Genomic DNA, 16,854 nt, shown 5'->3' with positions numbered 1-16,854 from the left:
GTCATCATATTCGCTCCAGCGTATGTTTCTTGGGTCCAACGGTACAGTCTCAAATTTTGAGTGTTGTCCTCTGCAAAAATCAACCAAAAGGGTCAGACTTTAAACCTTCTGGGCGTCTCCATTCGAGTTATTGTTGGGCAGAAAGTAAAAGGAAAACAAACATGGTTTGGGTAAAAAAAAAAAGATAACCCTGAAGTTTTCTGCTGAGATATAATCCCCTTATGTGCTGCATTGTATATCACATAAGCCAGATCAAAACAAATCTGCTTGCTCTGAAGGAGCAGATAACCAGAGCTGTTTGCCTGATGTTTGTGCGTTTGTGTCTTCCTACAGACTTGGCTGATCTTCCTCTGGTGAAGTTTGATTTCTCCTGTAACAAAGTGTCCACCATCCCAGTGTGTTACAGGAAGATGAAACAGCTGCAGACTCTCCAGTTAGAAAACAATCCACTGCAGAGTCCACCCGCACAGGTACATAGACAAACACACACACTTTTGTCTTAATGTACTTTATATCTTCCACTATTCTTTGTGTCTGAGTCATGATTCGACATAAATTCTTGGTGCACATCTCTGAAAATTAAACCTACTTTATTTTTTTTAGATACCATCCTAATATAAGAAACAGACATTCATAATAAATTTATATTTTTAAATGTATCATTTCAGCTTAATGTTCCTGCACAGGGCTATTATCTGGCCATTACAGCAATCACCATGATCATAGCAGCATAGCAGCAGTATTGCAATAGGTAGTATAAAGCTATGTACCTGCTTTTGGAAATGTTAAGCACGAGCAGCTGCAAGAGCTAAAAAAAGACACAAGTGACTCAGCAGTCTTTGTGAATAAAGGCTGAAATGATGTAGAAAACAAAGCAAAGCTGGATTTTTACTTGATGCTGATTTGAGTCCTTTTTCCTCCCATTATTCAGATCTGTATAAAGGGCAAAGTTCACATATTCAAGTATCTGAGCATTGAGGCGTGTCGCAGCGAGAAGATGCCTGACTCTCTCTACCTGCCTGTCATGGGGCGAATCAACTTATCAAGGCCCACCACTGGCAGGTCAGTTACCGTGGTATCACACAGCTGGGGGGGATTATCTTCTCTTCATTATCAGCGTCTGCTCTTGTAGTGCAGTTAGACTGTACGTCTTTGACAACGTTCTGGTGTCGAAATGTCAATTCTTTATCATTAAAGTGAATAGGATTGCTAGCGGTTATGTAGCAATGCAATTTTTGTTGTTTTTTTCATTAATGGTATTCTGGGTGAAAATAACAGAGCAAGATGTTGAGTCTATGTTGACTTGTGATGGCAGTGTTGCCTCATGGTTCCAGTACCTAAAACCAGACACAGTGATAGAACTGCATCTGTTTGGCTTCTTGTCTAAGTAGCATGATGATACTGCAGCTGGTGATTGTTTTTTAGTTTCAAAGCTAAATGATGGGTTTCAAAATTAGCATGGGATGTAACCTGCAAGAATTCAGCGACTTAATTGTTTTCTTCCCCCTCCCAAAGTGTATAATCCGAGCTACAGTGGCTGCTGCAGGACAAACGTGCTTTAGTCAGCAAAAGAGCCATAGTGGCCACGGCTGGCCAGCATGTGTCTGCTACCAATTGTGTAAAAAAGACATTTTTATATTTTCTAATATTTGAATAATAGCAACATGTAACAATAAATCAAAAAAAAAAGAAATACATTTAAAAATAAATAAAAAGTGATATGTGTCCACTAAATATTTGCAGGGTTTAGCTTATTTTTTTGTCCTTGAGTCACCTCAAAAAAAATCTGGTTAGGCTCAGTCTGCAGTTTACCTCAGCTGTCAATGCTGCGTGAGAAGTATCCGCTTCTATTTACTATGCAGGAGACTGTAAAACTTTGTGAAAGGGGTCTGATGAGTCAGTAAAGCTCACTTCTCTGTGATCACAGTGATATTGGTGTGAGTTTTTGAGGATATCCTGAACTTTTCTGTCAGTATGCGTTGCATGGTGTTGGTGAAAATTTCATTGAAGTGAGGCTAACATTGTTGGACTCCGAGGCTTAGCGAATAAACTCTTGTACGATGTGAGAATATAAAAACTGTTTATCAGACGGAAAGTGTTATTTCTTGGACACTTGACTCTGGCATTAGTAGGTGTGATGTTAGCTTAAAGCGATTGTTGTGTAGCCAGCTTGTTCTTAGCTTTAAGGTTAGGAAGGAGAGGATGGACTATATCTTGAGTCTGAATGTGCTGACACAAAATAAAATTTGTCTACGAGTTCTCTTCTCCTTTGATGTACTAAGTTTATGAGAATGCATCATTTTGTCCTAAGAAATAATTACACACTAATTTATATTTATGATTACAACATTTGTTTTATTAAGTGGCCTCAAAGAAATGACTGACTGTACCTTTAACCTGAACAAAGGTTTCTTTCAGTTTTGTTAACCTGACAAAGAGAAAGTATACTATATATAACTACTGACATGGCATAATGGAATAGAATGATCTTTTAATTGTCCCTCAGGGGAAATTTGGGTGTAACAGCAGCAAGAAAAAGCTATAATTTGACTCAGTCGTAAAATCATGAACTTTTGAAGCTTTTTCTGTTTTTTGGTTCACATCTGAACTGTATTCCCAGTCCTGGAAATACTCATTTTTATTGAGTATTAGTGTGCAGGATACATCCACATCCCACTCCATCATTTGTTTCTAGAAAAGTTTAGGACATATGAGAAAACTAGCAAACAGAGAAAACATTTGAGACATTTGTTTCAAATTTTTGTGACTTTCAGGTTATTTATGAATGCTGTAAGTTATTTTAAGCTTTGGACTGCCAAGATAGTTGCCAGAAGCACATTACATCACCCCAGGGCCATTATTTTGAATGGTTTTAACAACATTACACGTAGACAGAAACTGTCTGTGATCTGAGCTTGCTCAGTTTCTCAGCCTATAGCCAAATCCTCCATTAGTCAGCTGAAACTGATCCTTTCTCCGGCTCCCAGCTGGGTAGCAGTGACAGACTGCCATCATACTGAAAGGTTTGTCCAAAATCGCATCACCGGTGTGTGAGATGTTCTCTGTGACTGATGAATAAAGGAATGGGGAGTGAATACAGGAAGAAAACATTTAAGTAGACAAAGGAATGAAAGACTACAATCCTTGAATGATGACACCTAGTAAGGACATACAAAAAAAAGACTGCACATATCTCAGGGACAAAAGAAAGACTTGTTGAAGCAGTCAGAGAAATGGGTTGATGGACTGCACAAAGTGATACAAAGAAAAGAAAAAGAAGCGAGCTAAACAGAGAGAGTGAATAACAATACAAACAGGAAGCAATGTAAAAAGAAAGAAATTGACAGATGAAACAATGGTAGGAATACAAACTAACAAACAAACAACCCCTGCAGTGCTGGCCACCTATAAACAGCCACACAGTGCCACTAATACTCATGGCAGCACAGGAACAAGCTCTGAGCACAAGATCCATATCACACCAGGTAAGACCCCAGGTGCAGGCTGTGTAAAGATGCCCCTGAGACAATCCAGCACATAACAGCAGGTTGCAACATGCTATCAGGCAGAACATACAGTGGGGCAAAAAAGTATTTAGTCAGCCACCGATTGTGCAAGTTCCCCCACTTAAAATGATGACAGAGGTCAGTAATTAGCACCAGAGGTACACTTCAACTGTGAGAGACAGAATGTGAAAAAAAAAATCCATGAATTCACATGGTAGGATTTGTAAAGAATTTATTCGTAAATTAGGGTGGAAAATAAGTATTTGGTCACCTCAAACAAGGAAATTCTCTGGCTCTCACAGACCTGTAACGTCTTCTGTAAGAAGCTTTTCTGTCCCCCACTCGTTACCTGTATGAATGGCACCTGTTTGAACTCATCATCTGTATAAAAGACACCTGTCCACAGCCTCAAACAGTCAGACTCCAAACTCCGCCATGGCCAAGACCAAAGAGCTTTCGAAGGACACCAGGAAAAGTATTGTAGACCTGCACCAGACTGGGAAGAGTGAATCTACAATAGGCAAGCAGCTTGGTGTGAAAAAATCAACTGTGGGAGCAATCATCAGAAAATGGAAGACATACAAGACCACTGATAATCTCCCTCGATCTGGGGCTCCACGCAAGATCTCATCCCGTGGGGTCAAAATGATCATGAGAACGGTGAGCAAAGATCCCAGAACCACACGGGGGGACCTGGTGAATGACCCGCAGAGAGCTGGGACCAAAGTAACAAAGGTCACCATCAGTAACACACTACAACGGCAGGGAATCAAATCCCGCAGTGCCAGACGTGTTCCGCTGCTGAAGCCAGTGCATGTCCAGGCCCGTCTGAAGTTTGCCAGAGAGCACATGGATGATACAGCAGAGGATTGGGAGAATGTCATGTGGTCAGATGAAACCAAAGTAGAACTTTTTGGTATAAACTCAACTCGTCGTGTTTGGAGGAAGAAGAATACTGAGTTGCATCCCAAGAACACCATACCTACTGTGAAGCATGGGGGTGGAAACATCATGCTATGGGGCTGTTTTTCTGCCAAGGGGACAGGACGACTGATCCGTGTTAAGGACAGAATGAATGGGGCCATGTATCGTGAGATTTTGAGCCAAAACCTCCTTCCATCAGTGAGAACTTTGAAGATGAAACGAGGCTGGGTCTTCCAACATGACAATGATCCAAAACACACCGCCCGGGCAACAAAGGAGTGGCTCCGTAAGAAGCATTTGAAAGTCCTGGAGTGGCCTAGCCAGTCTCCAGACCTCAACCCCATAGAAAATCTGTGGCGGGAGTTGAAAGTCCGTGTTGCTCGGCGACAGCCCCAAAACATCACTGCTCTCGAGAAGATCTGCATGGAGGAATGGGCCAAAATACCAGCTACTGTGTGTGCAAACCTGGTAAAAACCTATAGTAAACGTTTGACCTCTGTTATTGCCAACAAAGGTTATGTTACAAAGTATTGAGTTGTATTTTTGTTATTGACCAAATACTTATTTTCCACCCTGATTTACGAATAAATTCTTTACAAATCCTACCATGTGGATTCATGGATTTTTTTTTCACATTCTGTCTCTCACAGTTGAAGTGTACCTCTGGTGCAAATTACTGACCTCTGTCATCATTTTAGGTGGGGGAACTTGCACAATCGGTGGCTGACTAAATACTTTTTTGCCCCACTGTACATAGAACGCCATAACCAAGTGGCCAGCATAGTATACAGAAACATCTGTATACTATGCTGGCCTGGAGATCTCGAGGTCAAAATGGGAGACGCTCCCTAGGGTGGTCAAAAAATGACCAAGCTAAGATCCTGTGGGACTTGCAGATACAGAAGGGCAAAATGGTAATGGCTAACAAGCAGAGGAAGACAGCTGTAGTGATAGCTGTAGAAGATGTGGAGGATGAAGGTAACGGTGGTCCCAGTGGTAATCATAGCACTAGGTGCGGTGACTCCCAAGCTAGGCGAGTGGCTCCAGCAGGTCCCAGGAACAACATCTGAGATCTCTGTCCAGAAGAGTGCAGTCCTAGGAACACCAAAGATACTGGACCCTCAAGCTCCCAGGCCTCTGGCAGCGGACAGTTTTGCCTGGTTACGCAAATTAGCGTTAAGGCCTTTACACACAGTTTCGAACTTATATACAGGGTGGGCCATTTATATGGATACACCGTAATAACATGGGAATGGTTGGTGATATTAAAGTCCTGTTTGTGGCACATTAGTATATGTGAGGGGGTAAACTCCTCAAGATGGGTGGTGACCATGGTGGCCATTTAGAAGTCGGCCATCTTGGATACAACTTTTGTTTTTTCAATAGGAAGAGGGCCATGTGACACATCAAACTTATTGGTAATGTCACAAGAAAAACAATGGTGTGCTTGGTTTCAATGTAACTTTATTCTTTCATGAGTTATTTACAAGTTTCTGATCACTTATAAGATGTGTTCAATGTGCTGCCCATTGTGTTGGATTGTCAATGCAACCCTCTTCTCCCACTCTTCACACACTGATAGCAACACCGCAGTAGAAATGCCAGCACAGGAATCCAGTATCCGTAGTTTCAGGTGCTGCACATCTCGTATCTTCACACCATAGACAATTGCCTTCAGATGACCCCAAAGATAAAAGTCTAAGGGGGTCAGATCGGGAGACCTTGGGGGCCATTCAACTGGCCCACGACGACCAATCCACTTTCCAGGAAACTGTTCATCTAGGAATGCTCGGACCTGGCACCCATAATGTGGTGGTGCACCATCTTGCTGGAAAAACTCAGGGAACGTGCCAGCTTCAGTGCATAAAGAGGGAAACACATCATCATGTAGCAGTTTCAAATATCCAGTGGCCTTGAGGTTTCCATTGATGAAGAATGGACCCACTATCGTTGTACCCCATATACCACACCAAACCATCACTTTTGTTGTTCCAACAGTCTTGGAGGGATCCATCCAATGTGGGTTAGTGTCAGACCAGTAGCGGTGGTTTTGTTTGTTAACTTCACCATTCACATAAAAGTTTGCCTCATCACTGAACAAAATCTTCTGCGTGAACTGAGGGTCATCCTCGTTGAGATGCTGCAGTAGCTGGAGTTTGTAAGGGTGCCATTTGTGAGTAGCTAATATCCGCCGAAGGGATGTTCGACTAATGCCTCTCTCCAGTGACATGCAGCGAGCGCTACGCTGTGGGCTCTTGCTGATTGAAGCTAGGACAGCCACTGATGTTTCTTCATTAGTGACAGTTTTCTTGCGTCCACATTTTGGCAAATCCAACACTGAACCAGTTTCACGAAACTTAGCAAGCAGTTTGCTGACTGTAGCATGGGAGATGGGTGGTCTCGTAGGGTGTCTTGCATTGAAATCTGCTGCAATGACTCGGGTACTGTGTTCACCAGATATCAACACAATTTCGATCCGCTCCTCACGTGTTAACCTCTTCGACATGTCAATGGCTGTGAACAAAGAGAAACTTGTAAATAACTCATGAAAGAATAAAGTTACGTTGAAACCAAGCACACCATTGTTTTTCTTGTGACATTACCAATAAGTTTGATGTGCCACATGGCCCTCTTCCTATTGAAAAAACAAAAGTTGTATCCAAGATGGCCGACTTCTAAATGGCCACCATGGTCACCACCCATCTTGAGGAGTTTGCCCCCTCACATATACTAATGTGCCACAAACAGGACTTTAATATCACCAACCATTCCCATGTTATTACGGTGTATCCATATAAATGGCCCACCCTGTACACAGTGAAAGCGTTGTTTCTTTGTGAGAAAATTCATCTTTTGAAAAAATGCAATGTGGAAAAATTGAAGTTGACATCAAGCGATGATGAGCTGGTCCTGATGTTTCTAAACAAGAAAAGGAAGAAACAGAGATTCTGGATTCATCCGGTTCTCATGGGGCAGCAGCAGCAAGGAGAATTTCATGGTTTGATCCAGCACTTGAAGTTTTGTCATGACCGCTTTCATACATATTTTAGGATGTTGGTGGCACAGTTTGAACTCTTGTTGGCAGAGTAGGGAACAACATCTGAGGAGGCAGAGAAATCATGTCAGACAGTCGATTGACCCGGAATCTAGCTGTGTGTCTGAGGTAAAACTGTATTATGAAACTGGAACAGTACTCACATCTACAGAGTACAGTATAGAATGAATTTATGTCATTTCATCCATCCTCCAATCCAAAGTCGGGGGATTACCAAAGGCTTTAGGATTAAGGACTTCTAGTTTGTCTAACCCAAGCGATGTAATGTCAAAAAGCAAAGGAATAAAGAATAAAATATTTAAAAAGCTGGTGGGCAACTGGTGAGGGTTGGAGGGAAGTACAGTAAAAACAGAAATACATAGGAAATAAAAATTCTGCCTCTTCAGGTCCTTCAACACTCAGCTTCAGCTGAGTTGTTTTTCCTGCCCACATGAAACTCTCCCAGGATGTGGGCAGGAAAAACAGTTTCTGTTCTCCTGTAGTTCACACAGACTCTACACTTACATGTAAATCAGGTTTTCCTTTAGCTTTCATTCTTGTTCATGCTTTTGTCACTTGTCTTCTTGATTTCTTTGATTAAATAAACTCCACATGACACACAAGATAAAAGCATCAGCAACATCCAGGGTATGAAGGGGTGACCTAGAGGGAGCGCTGATATTGTGTGGATATAGAGTCCATACATATAAAACGCCAGAACAGAAACCAGACTGACAAACTACAGCACCGCAACAGGTCTACTTTCTCTTTCTCTGACGGTTAGTAATTTTCAGATTGGTTTTAAGCTCATCATTTGTTGCAGCTGTCATGCTTTGCTGTTTGGCAGATTTTTCCCCCCATTTTATTTCTGCTGTAAAGACGTTGGGAAAAGCTGTAAACTCTTTAATGCCATCAAGTTGAGGATTCTGACTTGTCTGTCTATGGGAATTAATTTGGTTTTGGAACCACCTAAAGTGGCCACTCCAGAAATAACTACCGTATATTTCGGACCGTATATAAGGCGCACCAGATTATAAGCAAAACAAAACAGTCAGATAAGTCTAACTTTACTCCACTCATTCTTCTTGCATTGATTCATTAATGTTGAATTCTCTCTGCTGCTCTTTTCCCATGATGTTGCAGTGTATTAATGACTAATCTGGTATTGTGGATGGATTTTCTCAGTTGTTCTCCTGACTGAAGTTTGGTCCGTTTGTATCATCCTGCCATGTGATTGCTTTTGTCCCTAACCATCAGGAACCCTCACGTTAACTTTTATCGAGTGGAAAAATGTTAGTGTTCATCCTCCAGCTTCACTGTGTTTATGTTATACTAACATAGCTGTGTCGCTAGCAATCACGTAGCACATTATATACCAGCTAGCCCAACTTCAGTAACCCTACAAAAGTCACTGCTGTTTAGTTTTCTGTCTTCATTTATGTTGGAAGTGATAGCAGAGCTGTACGTTTTAATTTTTTCAGAAATCTCTCAGTCAGAACATGCTATATCATGCTTAGGTGGAAACTAGCGAACTAACTTCCTGCTAACTTTTAACTCCGTTAAATTTAATAACTTCTATTTTCATGGATGCCTGGATGTTTTAACTTAATTGTTACACCTGGTAAAACAGCAACACTGATCATTTTATTAAAGATGAAAGAATTTAGAATTTAGTTTTTAACTCTCAGTGATGCTGCAGTGTTCATTTAACTTTGGGACCTGAAGTAGACGGAGTTTAGGACCCAGATTACTCCGCAAGGCTCCTGACTACGGTAGCCATAATGCTCCGACAATTCATCAAGCGGTGCGCCTTCATAGCTTACCAAAGTAATACTAAAACATTTTTTGGCAGATCTTTGAGCGCTGTGTACCACATAAAAGCAGTTCGAGGTCAGTAAGCACAACCACTGTCGAGTAAGCACTGTCGATTTTTGAGAAAATTAAAGGTTTTTAAGTGTGCCTTATAGTGCGGGAATATGTTAACCCCCCCCCCCCCCCCCAAACCCAGTAAGTTGCTTATTGGTTTATATGTTAATATGTCAGTTTTTGGCTCCATATATTTTCAATTAATACCAGCAAACAGCACCGCCTGCATTTAGATTCAATACACAGTTGGTGACGTCACTGATTTTATGGGAAATGAACTGGTACTTATAGTGGTTTCCATTCTAACTGAGCACTCAAAAGTGCTTTATGCTACAGCCTCACCCATTCTCACACACATTCATACAAGCACTTTTATCTCACACTGATAGATGCATCAGGGGCAACTCAGGGTTCAGTATCCTGCTCGAGGATACTTTGGCATGCAGACTGGAGGAGTGCCGAGCGGAACCACCAATCTTTGAATTGGTAGACAAGCCGTTTTTGATTGGCTGTGTTTTCCATGCAGGGTTACTGAAATTAGACCAATCCCTGACTTTGACAAGCTATGATTCTGAAAGACAGATATGCTAAAGTTCAACTTCATATTTATTTTAACAGAAGTCTTCTATTCCTGCTCTATGATTTCTTCTTAGTCGTCTTCTGTGATCCTCAAATGCTTCCGATTCTTTTTTCGTCTTTCACTGAAACATTATTACAAGCCATCACTCTGAATTTGTTGTTTCTCAGCTTTGTTTTTCATAAACATGCAATGCCACTTTTACTCAAAAAAAGGCTGTGGATAATAAATTAGTACGCTTCTGTGAGGTGCAGTCGTTTGCCGTCTCACTCCAGAGGAAGCTGAGAACAGAGTGATGCTATTTTTAAAACCCCATTAATACGATGACCTTAAACAGAGCTAGATAAAAATGAAACCCAGCATGGCTCCGTTTACGGTTTACCAAATGAAGAAAGAGTGCCCCGCCAAAGTAAAACAACCCAGTCCAAGTTCCAGATCTGCTCACAGCATTTGTATATGGTGGCATATTTTTTTGGCTATTACACGATTTTTAGTCTTTTAGTGACATGATGAGGATGTCAGGGGGTCAGAGGTCACAGAGAGATGGATGAACCCTCATTTGTCTCAGACTTAAAGTGACCTGTGTGGGCTATTATGAAGCAACTGCACTTGTAGAATCATGATCAAGGAGATGAGATGAGAGGAGCGACACTGTTGCTCACAGAAGGGTTATTAGAAAATGCTGTGTGTGCGCGTGCGCGTGTGTGTGTGTGTGTGTGTGTGTGTGTGTGTGTGTGTGTGTGTGTGTGTGTGTGTGTGTGTGTGTGAGCAATTCCAGCGCCTCATTATTGTTCAGTTGCTTGGAGACTGCCACAGGCCAGTGTTCACACGGCCAATTAAAGTTCCCCAGATGCCCTTGTATTTGACTCCTGTGTGTTTTCTAAAACACTGATTTTTAAAACCTTTTTTCAGATCTTCCCTTGATCAAATAGGGATGTTTTATCACAATAGAACAAATATATTTTATTTGTTCTATTATGAATAAATAATAAACATAATAGAATTTGTTTAATAATGCTTTAGATTTAAAGATTATACAGAGTATGACAGGTCAGTTTGTTTAAGAAAAGTCATACAGAAAAAGTTGATTTAAACTCTATTTGAAGGCTTACACTTTATTATTATTATTATTATTATTATTATTTTAACTATCATATTAACCACTCAATGAGCTTATTTATTGTTTAATATTATTTTAGGCTTCCTCTGTCTGATCGCATCAAGTCGTTCTATTCATAGGCCAGAAAAAAATCACTTAACTGTCTAAGTAATATAAAACATTAAGGAAGCTATGACTTTAAATCAATGAAGGATTAAGTATAGGAACTTCATGCCATCCATGGGGCTTAATAGAAAGCTTGGCAGTGAAAAACATGTGACATTGGATTGTTTAAGGTCCTAAATTAAATTTTGCGTCCTAAGGTTCAGAAACTTTGTACATAAGTTTTTACCCCTCAGCTGTAAAAGGCTGATGGAGTATTCTTGTCACTCCACCGGGCAGGCTGGGCGGGCAGAGTGAAAACCTAACCTAAATTTGAGAATGAGATAACTTGAGAATGAGGCAGTGTAGGAGCTTCAGATTGATACCATAGGTGTGTCTACAAAAAAAATCTTGAACACGTTTGAATTGCAAAGTTCAAGTTTCATTGAAATCTTGTGAACCCGATAACTCCAGCATGAGCTTGAAATCAATAACACAGGCACGTTTACAAATCATCTCAGACTACTCTGAACCTCTGTGACATGAACCTAAAGTGAAAGGTCAAAGTTCAAGTTTTCTGAAAATCTTGTGAATGCGATAACTCGAGAAGAAGGTAATGTAGGATTTTCAAACTGATGCCATAGGGGTGTCTACATAGCAGGCTGAGCCGTACTACTGGTGGTTCAGATGGGTCTCTCTTTAGTCCTGTCACCTCAAGAATTTCTCCTCATTACACATTCGGCTGTCTTTACATGTGTAAAGTTAAAGAATGCTGAGAAGATGCATAAAAATACTAAATAAATTCCTGAAGAATACTTCAGGCCTGGGAGAGGGTACGTGCAGACATGCAGTACAGTGATGGAAGTGAGGATGATGAAGGTTTTACTTTGTTTGCTGTGGTCTGTGTATTTCGGTTGTAGGTTTCATTTTTAAATGTCGATTGCAGTGACGTTAAAAAAAGTTTTTGTTTAACCGGCTTACACCTGTAGATGCCCTGAAACTTTCATGACAGCAGTTAAAGGTTAAATTGAAACAGCCAATCAGAATTTACACAGCAGTGTGAACGCAGCATGAGAAGCAGAGAGGGGAGGGGGAGCATTCTCTCTCTATCTCCCTCTCTGTGTCATTGTGGCTCTCTTGCTCTTTGTCTCGCCTGTGCATACACACACACACACCTGCCTCCTGTGTGTGTGTCAGGTGTGTGACCTGTGTCTTGTGTCTGCAGTGTGGAAGACATGGAGCAGCAGAAGAAGCAGGACAGTGACTCAGGAGTCGGCAGCGACAACGGAGACAAGAGACTGTCTGCTACTGAGGTGTGTGTGTGTCTCTGCATCTGTGTGTCTGTGTGGGGGGGGATTTTGTACATTTGTACCAATATGACTGTAACATGTTCAAATATAGGTGTATAGTTATGTGTGTGTATATATCCATGCACAAATATGTGTTAGACATGTACTTAATACACTCATCTTTACTCCTTTAATCCTCATTTTCTAATCACACCAGCTCATCTTTTTTTCCTCTGTAAGTCGGTGTATCTGAGTGAGTGCGGTGACATTAAAAGACGGACCCGTTTAGACGTCACTCACTTTTTCTGCAAATTGTTATTTCTTTTGTGGACTTGTGAGCAAATGATTGTGAAAAATGGCAAAAAATGAATTGTTACATTTAAGTTGAAATAAATGACAAATAACTGAAAATTTGAATATTTGACTTTGAGATTCTCTGACGTGAAAATGTATTATTAAGAATTGAGTATCTTCTGGATTTGGTCTTGAAATGAAATACTGTTAGAGCGGAGGCACTTTGGCCTCATCTTGTAATTAGGGGCAACTTTTTTCATTTGAACTGATAAGCTAAAAGTTTTTCTGTCTCTCGTAGTCTTTATCCGTGCAGTGCAGAGGAGTTTTGTAGGATTCTGTAAACTGACGTCACGTCGCATCAGTGGGAGTCAGAGCTCTCCTTTTCATTTTAGAATGAACACATTTTTTCTTTGTTACTAATTCACTTTTTTGGTCATTGTTGAGATAGAAAGCTGTTCAAGGCAGCAGCTAGCTCCAGGTCTGCGAAACTGAAATTATAAACTCTAATTTGCAACTGATATGCTTTTCCTGACCCAAAACTATGAGAAAAGTAATAAACTACAACTGAGAACATTTACACTTTTAACACTCATCAGTTGTTGTGTTCTTGTGTTGAGGTTCTCACAGTTTTGTTTCAGCTCTGAAGCCGTTTAATTGCTTGTTTCAGCCGTCAGATGAAGACAGTCTGAGCCTTAATGTGCCAATGAGTCACATCACAGAGGAGGGAATCAGCAAAGACGACTCGAGTGAACACATCAGCTCTCTGACAGGTACACACACACACACACACACACACACACACACACACACACACACACACACACACACACACACGCACACACACACAGAGTGTGGCGATGGTAGACAAACTGTATTATGCTATTTATTGTCACCTGGTTAAACTCTCTGGACAGCCCGGATTCATGTGAATGAATAGTGTGTGCACGTGCGCTCTTTTTACTCGTGCTTTGGGAGCATAAACATCATCTGGACTTGACTCCGTTGAGAAAAAGCATAACCAATTAGAGAATGCACATTGAGTGATTCAGTCAATGATTATGGAAAAGAGGAAAGAGTGAAGTAATCAACAGACTTGCACAATTATTATTATTTATCTGCTGCTGGATTTGTTCATGCAGCATGAAGCAGGGCTCAGCACCATCTACAAGTCAGAAGATCCCGTACGAGCCCTGCCATGCGATGTGGTTCAGCAGTGTACAAACTGAGGGTTTAGTAGTTTTGCTTTTCTAACCTGTCAGCTGTGTGTGTAAAAGTATCTGGGCTGTTGAACTCTATTAAAGAACAGCAGCAGCTCCCCAGACACAGTTTAAATAGACTTCAATCAGCCTTAATTAGGTTAGAGCTGATGGAGGGTCACATTTACTGAACTGAGATGAGTGAAAAGAGGTTATTTATATTTCCAAACAAATCCTTAATCCTGGCGTCACAAAGATGTTTTACGTATTATATATTTGACAAATGTGTTGTTTTTAAAATAGCAGCAAGCTCCTGCTGTGGTTTTTATTATTTATCGCCAATTTTCTTGTGAAAAGTTTAGAAAATGAATGAAATTTAAACAAACACAAAAAATTAGGGAAAGAATTCTCAAAGGTTTTAAGAGCTGACTTAAGGGCTGACTCACGCACCTGACCTGCTTTCCTCCAATCACTTCTCCTGCACATTCTGCCACTCGACATCTGTCTTGGCAACGGCTCCGGGCAGATATTTGGACAGTTCTTTTGAAATCCTTGTCTAAGTGCAAGGAGAGACAGCCATAACTTGAAGTAGTGGTTCAAAGGTTTGGCGGCTTTGTCCCCAAACAAGATTAAAGTAGCTTTCTTTTTCCTCAGTTTATACTTCTGTAGTGCATGCACACAGTTTCACTGCATCTCAATCCAATCATCTGCTCATCCCACCATAGGACTGAACACGTTCTGTGCCAGTTTATGTGACGGAGGTGTGCCTGCTGACACTCATAAATATGTTTCAGCTGTTGATTGGCTGTTTGGGGCTTGGTGCCAAATATTTGCCATAATTTTTTTCAGGATTCTTCAGTTCTGTTTATTTCCTCCATTTAGTGTCTAGCTAGTTGTGACTGGTGAGCTGTGATCAGACTGTATTTGTATCTGTGTTTTATTTCTTGCACATTGATTATAACTTTGATATTTTTAAAAAGTGAATCTGTTTGAATGAGTATAAACACATAGACAAAAACTGTGCTGCGTTACGCATGACTGACTAAAATTGATGGAGCTGTGACGTTTACAAGTCCCTTTATAACTTTGGTTATGCAGGTAATTATAATCCTTCGTGGGTTCACTTTCATGGGAGTTGTGCTTTTGTGCCCATATTTTTCATATTCTATCAAACCTGTGGTGCAGAATTCTACAGCCTACACTTCAGCTTAAAACTGAGAGTTCATGTTTCCTTCATTTCAGCAGACCCAAACTCTGACTCGGTGCAGCTGATTGAGGAGAGCCCTACGGAAGCCCTGAGAGACCAGAACAGAGACTCTTCTCTCAGCACTCGCTTCATCAACTACATCAAGGCAAGAGCTCGTGTTGTGTTGCGTCTGCACACCTCTGAGTGCTTCAGTTAAAAATTGATGCAGTAAATGGTTCACTTCATGCATAATGCCTCCCTCTGATTGAGGTTATGTAAAACTATTATGTTCACTGGGTTACTTTATTCCAGCATTAGTTACGCTGCCTGTCGTTTTAGGCTCATGCGGTTTGTTTAAATGGAGCCTGCAGCATAACCTGTCACTTTATGTTAATCTCAATTAAAATTCCTTTTAGACTTAAAAGTTTTGCTTGAATTGTCATGAAGAGAGCCAGCTCTACTTAGTATTGGAGTTCATCCACCTTTTTTAGCTTATTCCAAGTTAAAAGTACAAACGGGTTTCACATCATCAAAACTCAGTTTTTACCTCTGCCGATGTTATTCTCCAGTTGCACATTGCTTCTAGTCATTGAATTGGCCGTGAACTCCTCTGTATACCAAAGTACTCTACAGTCAAATTGCAGAATAAAGAGTTGCTGTTAGAAAAGAGTAAGAAACAAGAAAAGCATAAAGAATGGAAGGAATGGATGAAGAAAAAGGACTCTGTTTTCTAATTGTACGGAGGAGAAAGTGGTAACGTCTCTGAGTCGGACTGTGGATCATGTGATTTCTGCAGCTGTTGCTGATTTGCGTACGCTTGTCTTTGCAGGGTAGGACGGCAGCAGACTTCGACGAGCCCCTCAGGATAGAAGAAGACTCTCACTGGTCAACACAACAAACGTAAGTTCGTGAGCATAGTGTCGTTTCGATTTCCACTTTATGACTCACGTTTAGTTTCTCCTCATTTATTGGTAGATTATTGTATTGTATGTCATAATTAGATATTTTTCTTCTACTTTTATTAGCACAGGTTATTCAGTATCTTTTTGCAGCATCATTCAAAATCAGTAGTGATTTTTTTTTTTGTGTTTCTTTCTGTTGATTGATGGCAATTTAGAATCTACAAGTATCCTCTGAGGGATTTTACCAGCTGTGATTTTATGATATGGCACCATCATCACCCGTGTAAATACACTGTACATATACATGACTCTCATTTCTATCTTTGTGGCTGCAGGTCAAAAGTCACAGGGGGCACAGAGCTCCACATCGACATGATCAACCAGCTAAAAGAGGCTGTGGAACTGCTGCAGGACCCCAGCAGGTGAAAAACACCAACAGCTGAGTGTTAGTTAGAGCTAAGTGACACCACAGTGAGTCTATAAGAGTATCCATAGTCTGTTTCCCTTTGCTGAGTAATAATTCATATCTGCAGCACTATGTTACCACTGCTGAACTTACTTAAACTATGAGAGAATTAAACTTGACTGAAGTCATGTTTTTGTTTTTAGTTTGTTTTTCTCATTTGTAAGCCAGCACTCTGTGGCATTACTATTGTGTTTTGTGCATCAGGGTGAACACAGAGGAAGATTTGTCTGGAGTCCAGCTCTATCCAGTGGAGATGGTCACAGTGGACGAGTCACTCAAGTAAGATTCCATGAATCTGCGTTTTACGACTACTTGTATTATGACTGTGGAAAAGGTTTTGGCCTGATGGACTGAGGGGTTGAAATGTTTTTGTGTTAAAAATCTTTTTCTTTTTTTTTTAGCTCCGAAAGCAT

At 40.7% G+C, this 16,854-nt stretch overlaps 1 protein-coding gene across 8 annotated transcripts in view; it reads left to right on the top strand.

The window, feature by feature from the left end:
- The window catches only part of lrch1 (leucine-rich repeats and calponin homology (CH) domain containing 1), a 108,094-nt gene that overhangs the window by 60,056 nt on the left and 31,184 nt on the right, over nucleotides 1–16,854 (top strand). For 7 of the 8 annotated variants that reach the window (XR_005693289.1, XM_040012556.1, XM_040012558.1 and 4 more), the window contains exons 5-12: nucleotides 334–470; nucleotides 932–1,062; nucleotides 12,334–12,421; nucleotides 13,359–13,461; nucleotides 15,130–15,239; nucleotides 15,903–15,973; nucleotides 16,311–16,397; nucleotides 16,646–16,720. Coding sequence is in view for 7 of the 8 variants with exons in the window: in XM_040012556.1 (XP_039868490.1) it covers nucleotides 334–470; nucleotides 932–1,062; nucleotides 12,334–12,421; nucleotides 13,359–13,461; nucleotides 15,130–15,239; nucleotides 15,903–15,973; nucleotides 16,311–16,397; nucleotides 16,646–16,720 (802 nt within the window). In the remaining variant the exon portion in view is untranslated. The remainder of the gene's footprint in view (nucleotides 1–333; nucleotides 471–931; nucleotides 1,063–12,333; nucleotides 12,422–13,358; nucleotides 13,462–15,129; nucleotides 15,240–15,902; nucleotides 15,974–16,310; nucleotides 16,398–16,645; nucleotides 16,721–16,854) is intronic. The other variant, XM_040012553.1, reaches the window with a different exon arrangement.

Source organism: Simochromis diagramma, unplaced genomic scaffold (genome assembly GCF_900408965.1).
Source record: "Simochromis diagramma unplaced genomic scaffold, fSimDia1.1 OVJJ01000612.1, whole genome shotgun sequence".
Taxonomy (NCBI): Eukaryota; Metazoa; Chordata; class Actinopteri; order Cichliformes; family Cichlidae; genus Simochromis; species Simochromis diagramma.
The sequence above is the reverse complement of the archived record's forward strand: the minus strand, read 5'-3'. Positions and strand labels throughout refer to the sequence as shown.